This window comes from Hyla sarda, chromosome 3 (genome assembly GCF_029499605.1).
Source record: "Hyla sarda isolate aHylSar1 chromosome 3, aHylSar1.hap1, whole genome shotgun sequence".
Classification (NCBI taxonomy): domain Eukaryota; kingdom Metazoa; phylum Chordata; class Amphibia; order Anura; family Hylidae; genus Hyla; species Hyla sarda.
This window is the reverse complement of record NC_079191.1, coordinates 196,998,539-197,013,448: the sequence shown is the minus strand read 5'-3', so window position 1 is coordinate 197,013,448 and position 14,910 is coordinate 196,998,539. Positions and strand designations below refer to the sequence as shown.

General features: G+C 41.6%; 1 protein-coding gene across 9 annotated transcripts in view; it reads right to left on the bottom strand.

The window, feature by feature from the left end:
• The window catches only part of ADGRB3 (adhesion G protein-coupled receptor B3), an 889,024-nt gene that overhangs the window by 320,077 nt on the left and 554,037 nt on the right, over positions 1-14,910 (bottom strand). For 7 of the 9 annotated variants that reach the window (XM_056565824.1, XM_056565820.1, XM_056565817.1 and 4 more), the window contains one exon: positions 7,156-7,264. In XM_056565824.1, the coding sequence (XP_056421799.1) occupies positions 7,156-7,264 (109 nt within the window). The remainder of the gene's footprint in view (positions 1-7,155; positions 7,265-14,910) is intronic. The other 2 variants (XM_056565821.1, XM_056565819.1) reach the window with 1 other exon arrangement.

The window sequence follows — 14,910 nt, the reverse complement described above, 5'->3', positions numbered from 1 at the left end:
GACATTTGATTTCTTATAGAGACCCCGAGTATCTGTTTAGTAGGATGACTGTTGAAAAGTGCCACGAATAACTGGTCAGACCATGCCAGTACCGCATCACACAGGATCCTCAACTGCATCTCTTGCACCTATCAGCATCTGAAGAGTGCTGCTATATGTTTGGACCTGAGGAAGGCACTTTGTATGTGCCGAAACGCGTTGTCCTTCTTGCAAATAAAAATCACTTGTCCTGTGCTGGCTTGAGTCTCTCTGTTTTGTGATCTCCTAAGCAGTCCCTCATAAGATCGTTTTTTGCCTCTCTTTGAGTTATTTGTGATGTAAAACTGTCTCTTCCTGCTAAGAGTCCAGTCCCGGTCTGAGTGCAGCAGCTTCTCTATACCTCTACCCCCCAACCCTCCACAGAGATTTTCACCAACTGGTGAGTAATATCACCTGGGTGTGGTGGAGGGACCCACAGATCTTTCACCTGATACAAAGGGAGCGCCCCCTGTCTCTCTTTTTTTGTCTTTTATTTCTGTGAAGTGCATGAGAGATGTCATTTATATAGACATAAGTATATGAATGTTGTATTCACAGCATTGAAGCAAATCACAAAACTGAAAAGCCACACAGACAATTGTCGATATAATTCAGTGCCTGCTTGTGTCACGTGCCACACTGTGATATGGTCAAAGCGACAAGTCAACCAAGACTTTTATTTAAAGTTTGCTGTAGTTTGCATTGTGTCATTAAACAAAAAGGAGTGGAGTTTAGTGTGCTGTTTCCCCCTCCACAAAACAACCACGAGGCCTCTGATAGTGGACAGCAAGGAGGAGGCATAGTTGATTGGAGTTGCCTACAATTTTAACCTCATATAGTTAAATCATGAACAATTTGAATGATTCTACATCACAACATGTTCTATATCACAAGGTGGTACGATTCCTTCCACCTCCATTAAAATGCTTTTAGAAGAGGCCATGATTCTCATATAAGTGCTGCAGCCTCTTCAATGTTTACAACAGCCGCAAGTCTGTTATTACCTTCAAACACCATATTATGAGGATAGACCATGGTTTGAATGGATTTTGAGATGTATTAGTTTGCAGATGTATAAAAGGAATATTTTGGGAAAATATTCCTATAAGCTCTAAATGCAGATGCTAAAGGCCAATTATAATGATGCATGAGAATATTCAGCTACATTAGTATGTACAGGTGTAATGAACACATTGATTTTGCTACATTTACCAAAAGTCAAAATATGAAAGTCATATACGATAGATGCATAAACAAGCTCTAGAAATACATTACAGTATACATGACAGCATATGCATAAGTAAACCTGTCCACGGTAGTGTGTTTTTGCTTTCTGTATATTATAGAAACATAGAATGTGTCTGCAGATAAGAACCATTTGGCCCATCTAGTCTGCCCAATAATCTGAATCCTATCAATAGTCCCTGGCCCTATCTTATATGAAGGATAGCCTTATGCTTATCCCTATCTTATATGAAGGATAGCCTTATGCTTATCCCATGCATGTTTAAACTCCTTCACTGTATTTGCAGCAACCCCTTCTGCAGGAAGGCTGTTCCATGCATCCACTACTCTCTCAGTAAAGTAATACTTCCTGATATTACTGCAGAAACCTTTGCCCCTCTAATTTAAAATGATGCCCTCTTGTGGTAGTTTTTCTTCTTTTAAATATGCTCTCCTCCTTTACCGTGTTGATTATCTTTATGTATTTAAAAGTTTCTATCAGATCCCCTCGGTCTCCTATTATCTAGGAGCTGATAACCTCACAATCTATTTTGCTAAACAGGTAGGAAATTACCACTGGCAAATGGAACACCTTGAGTTCAGCAGTGTGATACAGCCATTTTAGCTATCTGATCATGAAAGCAATTGACCTGCATTAAAAGATAAATAGAGGAGACTCTACTAATTGATGCAAAAAGCGAAAGTGATTCAGAGTCGAAGAAAAACTAACAGGGTTTCCAAACCATGACTTTTATAAAAACGCTGTATGAGCAGACCTATTTGTAAACTACTAAATATACTGATTGTACATGCAACATCTCAAACGTGGCACAAAAAACAAATATCTCTTGCACCACAAATGCATTAAGTTTTAAAACCATAAATTGTCATTGCTTGTGACATTGATTACATATAATACCCAAAAGTATCCATAACAGACCCAACACCCAAAGCATGAATATCTGTGCAAGAGAACACACGGTATCGCCCCGGAAGAAGCCTTGAATGAAACGTTGGGTAGTGTGTAGCTGTGTAAGTGACTTTATCCACTGTGGTAATTACATTGTTGTATTGTGTCTGTACCCCTTGTTATCTTATTCACAGGGGTTTTACTTATTGGTTACCTATATTATATTGATGGTTGTTTCATGTTGGTCAATATTTTTAGGCCTGTTTGGGGATCATAACTTGCTCTCCAATTTTTGATATGTCTATACCCTGTGATTTATTAAGACAACACTGTTAGTTTTTGTATACAATCCGTAGAAAAGAGAAAAGAAAACCAGGGCAACTCACCAAGTACGTAAACTTCAAGCTTCTTTATTAATCCATGAAGGGTATAAACAGTGCAAGACACGGGTGGACAAACAACAGGGGGACGCTCGTTCGGGGCTACGGTGCCGTTTCGCAAGATATGCTTCAACTGGCCCAACTGGGCCAGTTGAAGCATATCTTGCGAAACGGCACCGTAGCCCCGAACGAGCGTCCCCCTGTTGTTTGTCCACCCATGTCTTGCACTGTTTATACCCTTCATGGATTAATAAAGAAGCTTGAAGTTTACGTACTTGGTGAGTTGCCCTGGTTTTCTTTTCTCTTTTCTACGGATTGTATGCATTGGACTTTGCTATTACCAGTGAGCACCATCAGACGTGGTTGAGCCAGCAGAGGCATTGGATGTCAGGTGCTAACAATTAAGGAAGCAGTGCCGAGTTTGTTCTTTTCTACTATTGAATACTGTTAGTTTTTGTCCACCTGGGACATTTTCTGTACATTTTTGTAATTAATTTTAAGTGTTTGTGTATATACTTGAAATGTGTTCAATAAAATATATTTATGTCTTGATCCGGTAACGTGTGTGTTTTCATATATATATATATATATATATATATATATATATATATATATATATATTGTCATATAACATACAGCATTACTGGACACATTATGACACTCAGATGAACTTTAAAGGGGTAGAGGAAAAGTGTTTTTATATAACTTCCCAGGGAGGGAATGTTTAAAAAAGAGAATGCATACTTACCTTTCTCATGCCAGCGATGCCATCGGTATCGGGTAGCTCTAGTCTCTGCTGTGTGGAGTTTCCAGGTTTTGAGATGAAACATCACATATCTGTTCAACCATTTAGCGGCTTAGAAAGGGAATCACTGTGGCCCATGATTAGCTAAGAGGGCATGTGATGTTACGACCCTGAACTCAGAAGCACCACATAGCAGGGACCAGAGCAGTGTGATACTGGGGCAGCAGTGCAGGAGCAAGAAATGTAAGTGTGTCTTAAATTATGTGTCTTAAATCAGCCAACTATTGTAGCTTAATGCCGGATCTACAAGGAACTACAGTTGAGATGCTCATGGCTTTCTAAATGCTTGTTTAATTGCCTCTTGAAATTTGGTTTCAAAACATCTTATCACCATAGAATAATTGTAAAATTAGAACATACAATGATAGGTTATGGGCATTAAAGCCCTTCAGCCTACATGTATTTAGAGTGCATGTAAGAAGGATACGGGTTCCTTCTTCTTCAAGTAAAACTTTTGCTGTGTTTATACCTTTCTTGTATTTTGTTTTTAGAGATTGGTTGGAAGATGTGTGCTTTGTCAACTAAATTGCATTTCTTTACATTTGGTGATATTGTTACAGATTTCATGTGGTTAAACGACATTTTTCTAGGGAATTGCCGCCTCATACACCCTGCTACTATTTGGATGTAACAAGGCTATAATAAGGAGCCTTTTTGGTTAGGACCCAATGTGATATTTTACCTGCATAAAATGGGCCCACAGAAAAGGCATGCTGTAAAAATGTTGTGAACCTGACAGGAGAAAGCCTGAGAAAATGCCTACTGAAGCAAATGCCTTTTGATTGACCTTACTTTGATAGATTTAAGTTAAAGGTTTAAAACTTAAGACTGTAGTACAAAGAATTTCTAATACAAAAACAGTAACATGTTTTTGCATCATGTGGGTTGCAAACACCATCCACCAATTGCCCCCCCCCGAGATTGCTGCCCCCCACCCCCTAGAATGGTGGAGCCGAAGCTGTAAGCTCCCGCTCCACCATTCACTAACCTTGGCAGTCACACGATGTGAGTACACAGCGTGTGAGCTGCGGGGACGCGATCCACTGGAGGCCGGCGCGATGACGTCACATCATCGCGCCGGCGCCCGGAAATCACGTCCCCGCGGGCAGCATACTGTAAGTACAAAGAGTATGCTCAGGGCCCAGGGGATTTGGGGGACGGAATATGTGCCACTGTTAAGGGCACTATATTGTACGGGGGGAGGGAGAGAAGGGAATTTTTAATGTGAGGGGCTGCAGGGAAAAGCACTGGGGGCACTATATGTGAAGAGCACATGACAGGGGGGGCCCCTGTGCTGTGCCCCTCACATATAATGCCCCCTGTGCTGTGCCCCTCACATATAATGCCCCCTGTGCTGTGCCCCTCACATACAATGCCCCTTGTGCTGTGCCCACACATATAAATTATATGTGTGGGGGGCACAGCACAGGGGGTATTATATGTGTGGGGCACAGCACAGGGGGTATTATATGTGTGGGGCACAGCACAGGGGGCATTATATGATATAATGCCCCCTGTGCTGTGCCCCATACATAATTCCCCCTGTGCTGTGCCCCACACATATAATGCCCCCTGTGCTGTGCCGCACACATAATGTCCCCTGTGCTGTTCCCCTCTCAAATAATGCCCGTGCTGTGCCCCACACATATAATGCCCCTTGTTCTGTGCCCATCACATATAGTGCCCCCTGTGCTGTGCCCCACACATATAATGCCCCCTGTGCTGTGCCCCTCACAAATAGTGCCCCCATCATGCGTCCCTCATATATAATGCCCCCATCCTGTGCCCCTCATATATAATGCCCCCATCCTGTGCCACTCATATATAATGCGCCATCATGCGCCCCTCACATATAATGCCCCCTGTCCTGTGCCCCTCACATATAATGCTCCTGTCATGTGTCCCAAACATATAATGCCCCCTGTGCTGTGCCCCTCACATATAATGCCCCCTGACTGGACAGGACAGGGGGCATTATATGTGAGGGGCGCATGATGGGGGCATTATATGTGAGGGGCAAAGAATGGGGGCATTATATGTGAAGGGCACAGCACGGGGCATTATATGTGAGGGGCACATGATGGGGGCATTATATGTGAGGGGCAAATAACGGGGGCATTATATGTGAGGGGCAAAGAACGGGGGCATTATGTGTGAAGGGCACAGCACAGGGGGCATTATATGTCTGGGGCATATGACAGGAGCATTATATGTGAGGGGCACAGCATGGGGGGCATTATATGTGAGGGGCACAGCACAGGGGGCATTACATGTGAGGGGAACAGCACAGGGGGCATTATATGTGAGGGGCACAGCATGGGGGGCATTATATGTGAGGGGCACAGCACAGGGGGCATTATATGTGAGGGGAACAGCACAGGGGACATTATATGTGAGGGGCACAGCACGGGGGGAATTATATGTGAAGGGCACAGCACAGGGGGCAATATATGTTAGGGGCACAGGGCATTATTATGTGGGGGGAAGAGGACGGGTCACAATTATTATATGTAGGGGCACAAGATGGGGCATTATTACTATATGTGAAGGCACAGAGTATTCTGCATTTCAGAAGTATATTGTAGATTATGAGGAATTTCTGGGGTGGTACGTTTTTTATGGGCCACAATACATTTGGGTATTTTATTCAGAGGGTGCACTGCACAGCAAGTTATATTCAGAGAGTGCAGTGTGTGGTAGTATTAAATTTAGAGGGCACAGTGTGTGGTAGTATTATATTCAAAGAGTGTAGTGTGAGATAGTATTATATTCAGAGAGTGCAGTGTGTGGTAGTATTATATTCAGAGAGTGCAGTGTGTGGTAGTATTATATTCAGAGAGTGCAGTGTGTGGTAGTATTATATTCAGAGAGTGCAGTGTTTGCTAGTATTAAATTTAGAGGGCACAGTGTGTGGTAGTGTTATATTCAGAGGGTACGGTGTGTGGCGGTATTATATTCAGAGGGTGCAGTGTATGATAGTATTATATTCAGAGGGTACGGTGTGTGGCGGTATTATATTCAGAGGGTACAGTGTGTTGTTTATTCAGGGGGTACAGTGTGTCAGAATTATATTCAGAAGGTGTGTGCCAGTATTATATTCGAAGAATACAGTGTCTGGCAGTATTATAATAATTATTGTTTTCATATAGAGGATCAGAATCCGCTGACATAGTGAGGAGACGTCTGGGCATCAAGTTCTGCAGAGAGAAGATTTAGCTGGAACAAGTCCCGGTGGTATGTACCATCTGAATTAGATAAGGAAAGACTATAGAGAAGACGCCACCTGTAGTCACTGATGTCATTCTGTATCCTCCTGTGTGTGTCCTATCAGAGCTGGAGTCACTGAAGAAGTTCTGCAGTAATGATGGGTGAAACAACAACTCCCAGCATCCCCTCACCACTGCTTAGGTCATACTGGGAGCTGTAGTTTTGAATGGTAAAAACTTCTTTAGCACTTTCCCATTCTGTGGCAATTGGTATATTTGATAATTATTCTGACAAGTGAACACGGCCTAAGAGTCTTAAACAAGGTTAGGACTGTATGATACATTTAATAATATTGTAAGTTCCGTAAGCAACATCTTTTTTTCTGTCCGCCAACACAAAATACTCTAATAGTGCCCCTCCCGAGACTCGACTCTGGATCCGCCCCTGAGTCTGGCCCTGGTAACAAAGATCATAATGAAATGACTGCTACAGTTATTAGGAACAGTCAACCCCTTTAAATAAGTCTGTTCAGATAATAAAAAAAAGTATTTGGAATATCCACATTATCTGTAAATGAAACTTGTATTTAAAGGAATATTAAAGGTACGTACACTTACATTGTTCAGATGAGCGAGTTCAATTTCTACTGTGGAATCTGCATATTTTGGCTCTGGATAGATAGTGACAACGATAATCTTAGAATTCACCACTGTAAAATTTCTGAAATACAAAATGAGAAGAATGTTGACATTAAGATGCCAAGTAAATAGTAGTTTCTGTTTACAGAGTATACACATTGCCAATATTACTGCCTTGTACTAACAGAATGTGTTATATTCGTGATGCCTATACCTTAAAATAAAAAATTACCAGCATTTTTATTACAAACTATCCTCAGTATACTTTGTCAAATCTAGTCACATATGCACTAATATAAATAATGCTTTGTTATAAGAACTATTTTTGAGATTCCAGGCCACAGAAATATCATGTGTCAAGTTATTGGACTTCTCTTTTTTCTTTGAGAAATTCCCTATTCTGTTAAGTGTTTACTATAAGGCTAAGTTCACACGACAAAAGGGAGCCCCATCACTCAGTCCATAGGAGGAACTGGAGTTAAATAATGCTTGCTTAATCTTTTTCTCCACTCAACTCACCTAAAATACCAGACACCCGATTCATGTCAATGAGATCCGTGAGGATCCGGTGGTGTCAGTTGTGCTCTAACCCATTTTGGGTCTGTTTGGTGCAGAAAAAAGAGCCAAACAGACTCTGAATGGGTCGGAGCACAACAGCAATGTGAAACAAGCTTAACATGCCAGTAAGGGTCCCTGCACACTAGAGAATTTTTAAAGCAGAGAAGTTTCACTCGGTAATTCCAGTGCAGAAGCTTGCAGAATTTTCGTGGCAGAAAATACCTCTGTCGAAATTCAAATTCCGAACATGTTCATTCTTCCGGTGGAATCCACTTGGAAATGCATTACCGTCAAAAGACATAATGCATGTCCGAGCGGTCCTAGTGCCGACTTATTAAGGCGGTGCTGCGGTGTCTACATGGAATTTCTCTGGAGTGGATATTTTCTAGTGTGTATGGACCCTAAGACATCCATGAAATGTGCACAATGTAAAAGTTAAGAGAAACAAGCAACTTTCCTCCTCCACTGTCCCACACGGAAACAACATGAAATCCTTCTGCAAGTTTCTGATGCCAGTTGCACAAATGGACTTATGCCTGTTCTTGGACTTGTATAAAGTTTGTATAAAGATTTTGCTCATCATCAGATGCAATAAGAACACAACCTCAAGTAGGAGTCAGAGACCTTCTCAGCACCACTGGGTCTCACAACACTTGGTATCAGCTTCAGCTCAAATAAAACGACAGCGTCCCATATATTGATACTCTCCTTGGGTGCTTTCAGGAGAAGTGGAGGGGTGCAGCAGTGTGGGGCATCGAACTGTGTCACACACGTTGAGCTTCATCAGGTATTCCTCATGAAGTGCTGTGTGCTCAACACGGTCCGTTGCCTGACACTCCCCCCACGTTGCTGCACCCTTCTGCTCCCCTTTTGCTGTACCTTATATGAGTAAAGCAATATCCTGATTGATAAAGAAACCCGGTAAATGCTCCGTGCTTTATATCTTGCTGCTGGGTTTTTTACTAGATGCAAGATGAAGCCACTATCAGATACAACTTGAGGCTATGAAACCTGAGTGGTGCAACTTCTTAGTGAAAATGTAATGTTCATGTTGCGCTTGTGTGGGCTTTTTCAGAGCAGTCCAGATTCATCCCACTCTTCAAAAACAACCTAGCAAATTCATTAGCTTTCTATTAAATCAGTGTATGTGTGAATGTCTGAGGGAAATTAGATTTGGAGCGCACTGGCAACACTGACTGATGTGAGTGATTACATTCTTCAGACAGAACACAATGGAATATATTGGTACTTTATAAATAATTGGCAATAAATAAAAATTTCATATTGCATCCTGCTCAGAAAAATAAAGATGCATGCTGCACCTAGTTTACACAAGCGTTCTTTTAGTTGCCTACAAAGTCCACAGGTTTATCACAGTATAAACAACACAGTTTTTTATTTCTCTTTATACCCATGCAATACTATTGTACCGATCATAAGTTAGAACATTTACTATAACTCTCAATGTCAGTATTACAGGAATGAATACACTGTGGAATCTGGAGAGTAGCATTGGGGGTCATGTGACCTTGTATCAAGATCGGTGAGGCAGAAAGATGATATAAATATTCATGAGCCTTAAATGAACAGTGCTGAAGTCACTGGCGGAGATTTATCAAAACCTGTCCGGAGGAAAAGTTGCTGAGTTCCCCATAGCAACCACTCAGATCACTTCTTTCATTTTTTAAAAAGCCTCTTAAAAATAAAAGAAGTGATTTGATTGGTTGCTATGGGCAACTGGTGATTGTAACCTGCCCCTTCCTCAAACTGCTAAATTACACAATCGTAAAAAGAATAAAGACGCAAAAGATCCGCTTGTCACAGGCATCATTTTGATCAGTATTACCAGCCAGTACTACTAGTTAGTGCTGGTGACACTGGTGACACTGGTGAATGTTTTCCTATAAAAATGTACAAATAAAGTTTTTACTATGTTTGCATATTATGCACTTGTATCAGAGAAATAAAGCTCTGACCAGTATAAAGACATAGTATAAAGCTCTGACCAGTATAAAGACATGTTAAAGGGGTACTCCAGCACTTAGACATCTTATCCCCCCGCCGCTGGGGACCCCCGTGATCTTGCACGCAGCACCCCGTTATAGTCAGTCCCCGGAGCATGTTAGCTCCGGGTCTCATTACTGGCGATCACAGGGGCCAGAGCATTGTGACATCACGGCCCCGCCCCGTGTGATGTCCGCCCCCTCATTGCAAGCCTATGGGAGGGGGCGTGAAAGCTGTCATGCCCCCTCCCATGGGTTTGCATTGAGAGGGCGGAGCGTGATGTCACACGGGGGCGGAGCCATGATGTTACAATGCTCCGGCCCCCGTGATCGCCAGTAATCAGACCCGGAGCTAACATGCTCTGGAGACTGATTATAACGGGGTGCTGCGTGCAAGATCACAGGGGTCCCCAGCGGCGGGACCCCCGCGATCAGACATCTTATCCCCTATACTTTGGATAGGGGATAAGATGCCTAAGTGCCAGAGTACCCCTTTAAGAAATGAATCACAGGATTTTAGATCAACATAACATGATGATAAAACATGGACAACATTCACTTAAAATAATCAGAAAATGTTCAGTGTGCAATGTTTCTTGGATTGTATTGGAACGCTGACCCATGTTTTGTTGTAGGAACTGATAACTACATAAATACAGCTACCAATTTAATCCTATATGTCCTATTAGTTTAGAGTGAATCTGTCATCCTATATTTATGATGTGAGCTGCAGAGACTGGATGACGATATCAAACAAACCTTTATTAGTGTTGATGGGTTTGCCACAACTTATAAATTTATGATTTTCTCCCTGGGCTCAAGTGTCAAGAAGATGGAGCTGAGCTGCTTAAGTGCCATAGTATTATGTGGGATTTGAAGACAGGGTTTGGCACCCTGTATGTCAATCAACCTTAACAGGGAGGAGACAAGCAATGCTTAAAGGGGTACTCCGCCCCTAGACATCTTATCCCCTATCCAAAGGATAGGGGATAAGATGTCAGATCATCGCGGTCCCGCTGCTGGGGAGCCCTGGGATCCCCGCTGCAGCACTGCACTATCATTACAGCACAGAGCGAGTTCGCTCTGCACGTAATGACGGGCAATTCAGGGGCCAGAGCATCGTTACATCACGGCTCCGCCCCTGATGTGATGTCATGAGGGGCGGAGCCATGACATCACGCTGCTCCGTCACCTGTATCGGCCGTCATTACCCACAGAGCAAACTCGCTCTGTGCAGTAATGATAGCGTGGTGCCGCAGCGGTGATCCCCGGGCTCCCCAGCAGCGGGACCGCGGCGATCTGACATCTTATCCCCTATCCTTTGGATAGGGGATATGATGTCTAGGGGCGGAGTACCTCTTTAAGCAACTTGACTCTGTAACAAAGGTAACAAAGGAATGTTTCATATTGTTGTCCTTTAATCCTATTTGACAGGGTCTGTAGCTCATATCATAATAAGGAGCTGACAGATTCACTTTAAAGGTGGCTGCAGGCACTTTGAGGGGTATTCATGAAAAGTGGAGTAGATTAATGTCTTTTTACTCCATTAATTTGTGTGGTGGAAACTGTGTACCTGCACCAAATGTATTACATGGTGGGGGGGCATGTGATAAATATGATGCGGATCACATTTCTTACTTCAGTATTACACTTTGTCTGAGGCTTCTTCTGTGACTTTTTTTGTGACTTTTTAACCCGTGTGACAAATGTGCGACTTTTTAATAATGCTGTCCACCGTCAGTTTGTAAGCCATCTGAGGACTAGTGCAGATTTGCGCCTTGGTTCGTGTAGTTGCGCCAAATGATGCGACAAAATAAAAAGTCACACATGATACATTTCTGATCACTGCATGATCAACTGAAATCATGACTTGGTATGTTCTTTTTAAAAAAGTCTTCTAGACTTTTAGACAAAAGTCGCAATGAAAAGTCTCTAAACAGCATCTGAGACAAACTGTGTGACAAATTTACCCAACAAAACCAGGGTAAAACCAATGATGACTCCCCCCCTTTATATTTATGATAGTTCCCATTAAGGAGTCCCATTATCTGACTACATATTTGATAGGTCTATAACTGTTCTACATGTTTTGTGCAGCTTGGTAGTGAAAGGAAACATGGGGTGGGGTGGGGGGAGGCATTCATTATTGTAGGTGTAAGTGAAGCATTTTTGTACACCCTTTTTTTTTGTGTGCTGGTAATGTGTAGGAGAACCAAATGTTTTAAATGGTCGCAGGGCATTTGATAAATTTTGTGCAGGTACACATTTTCTGAAATTTCACTCCACTCACCAAAAAGCTAAGCTTAGTCTTGGCTGGTGTATTTTTAAAGAAATGTTGGTGTTTTTTGCTCAAAAAATTGTGACTTGTCTCAGTTCATTAATTCATAACCACTGCAATAGACTAACCTTAAAGCATAACTTTCAGATCCCCCCCCCCCCCAAAAAAAAAACTTAGATGTTACTCAGTACCTCATCCTGTTCATGTACATGTAATTTTTATGTCTCTATCACCTATATTTCACTAAAAATTGCATATTACAGCTGCTCAATGTCTTTTTCATCTTGTCAAAGGGAGGGACGTTCCCTTCTCTTGCCTGCACTGTGATGACTCCTCCCTTACTCTGCTGACTCACTGCTCTTGGGAGCCTGGCAGCCCTGCTCTGTAACCCTATCATCTCTGGTTTCAATCTGTACACACACACACACACACACACACACAATGATTACACAGATGTCCTGTACTCTACCACCAAAGACAATATGGTGAATCTATAACATACATCTTCCTATGTCATTCATGTGTATCATCCTTTGCCAGTCGTAATGCTGGGACTTGTGGTTTTGTAATAAATGGAGACACACTGTTTGGATAACACTTTTTTGCAGCAGTGTTGCCTTTAGCTGTGAACCTACAGCTTTTGCAAAACTGCAACTTCCAGCATGCTCAGACATCCTTTGACTGTCCAGGCATGCTTGGAGTTGTAGTTTTGCAACAGCTGGAGGCACATGATTGGTAAAATTCTGTGTTACAGCAGTGTTGCTGCAGACTGTGTTCCTCCTGCAGCCTTGTCAATCAGCCATTTTGTGTCCATGACCCTTGGACATGCTCATGCTTCTGTGGGACTTATCAGTATCCCAGGTGGTATGGGGACCCCTAGTGGTGGGATTTTCAAAGGCAGTTTTCTTTAGTAAAATGGGATTTTTTTTTTAAAGAAGTATATTAGAAAAACTATTACATATGTACAACATATAAAAAAGTTTTTATATCTGACAGTGTCCAATTAACAGTTGGTCCATACTTGTTTTATACACCAACTGTGAGACAAATATACACACAAAAACGGCTCTAAAGACAACAAAAAATGCCCCCTTCCCCCATAATTCTTGCTGTAATCTATAGGAAATAAAACTAACCTTTTATCATCTTTAGTAACTAGGCAGTTGTTTATTCTAGTGGACGTTAAATATGATTTTTTCATTGGTTGCTGCAGTTTAAGTGAGGTTTGGACAGCTAAGTAAAATTATTAGATAACTTTGTCAATGTATTTTTCCATGGTTGACAGCTATATTTTGCGCAATGAACTAGAGATACAAAGGCTAAATAATACTGCATAAGAATTGTTTTTCTTGACAAATTTCATAAGATGCATTTAATGGTGTAGTTAAACCTGACTATTTGTTCTTATGTCTATAGTTTATATCCATGTCATTTTATATTCAAATATTCCTTTTAATATATTTAATAAAATAATCTTGTTAAGGAAGGCTGAACTAAGCTCTGATGACTTTACATAAGAAGTAGTCAAGCCTACAGAAAAAGTTTAATAGCCAGCATGTTAAGCATTAAAACAAGATTACAGTGGAGTTTAAGATTGAACGCTTAATTTGCTCTGTAAGGCCTCATGTGCACAGCAAAGCCATTTGCATGGAGCTTGAACAAGGGCATACAAAGTCTCTGCATCCCCTTTAATGGAGCACTAGGTACTATATGAATTAAATTGAAGGCACACTGAGGTACATGCCTTAAACAGTCAATGCCTGACAAAACATTTTGCCTGAAAACCCTTTCAGGACTAAGGGAAAAAAAAAAAAGATTTTTGGATAACCCCTGCTTTCAACAGTGTGCTGTGTGGCAGCCAAATGCTTGTGGCCCTCACAAGTTGGTAAACCAAATGTGGAGATTGGTATTGTACAAATTCATGTCAAGAAATCTGCACCAGTATTATTATTTAAAATAATGGTCACAAACTCTAACAGTTTTGCAATTGTCATTTTAGTGCAAAAGGCTGAATAAGGCTGGGTTCACATATATCAAGCGTCCGGCACAGTTTCCCTCCGGTGCACACATTTGAATGGGACAGTTCACAATCATCCAATGTCTCGATTTTGACGCCTGATGGTTGGACACGCCGGAGGGCACCGGACATTGTTTCTGGAAACCGGACAGTCCGCTGTCCAGAAACAGAGATGCTGGATGCCATACAACTAATGACAACTTGTCATCAGTTGTGGCATCAGTTGCGTCGAAATCTAGGCTGAGTTCACTTATGCCAGATGCTGGACATATGTAGTAAGCATAAAACGCTACAATAGAACATGCCAAGTATAGATATAGGCGTGCCCCCTGAGGAAGCAATTTGCTAGTGAAACAGTCGTTGAGGCTTGTAGGTATGGTCTGGCACCCTATAGGATTTACTTTATTATTCATGTCCAGGTTTTTCTTTATAACCTTATCTCTTGTGGTATATGCATGTGTATTATGTATCTATACTTGGCATGTTCTATTGTAGCGTTTTATGTTTACTACATATGGGTATAGCTTACATATCTACGTTCTGTACGTGTTCTGGTGCCTTTGTGTTATTGCATGTTTTTTTTTTACTTTTTGAGACTAATTAATAAAGATATGTATCTTTTTTTTGGTATCTTGTGTTTGGTGCACTATTTTTCTTATTTTGGTGTAGCATCTTCTATGTGCACCTCTACCTACAGGTGGTTGTAGGGTGCTTGTCTATTATCGATGACGTGTCCCTTCCTTATCACTAAATCTTGTAGGATTTAGGCCTGTAAAATAGAAGTTAGAAGTATGCTGCATCCCTGCAATGTAATATCTGGGCTAGGCCACAAAAGCAGGTAACAAGGCCAAACATAATTCAGACTAAAAACA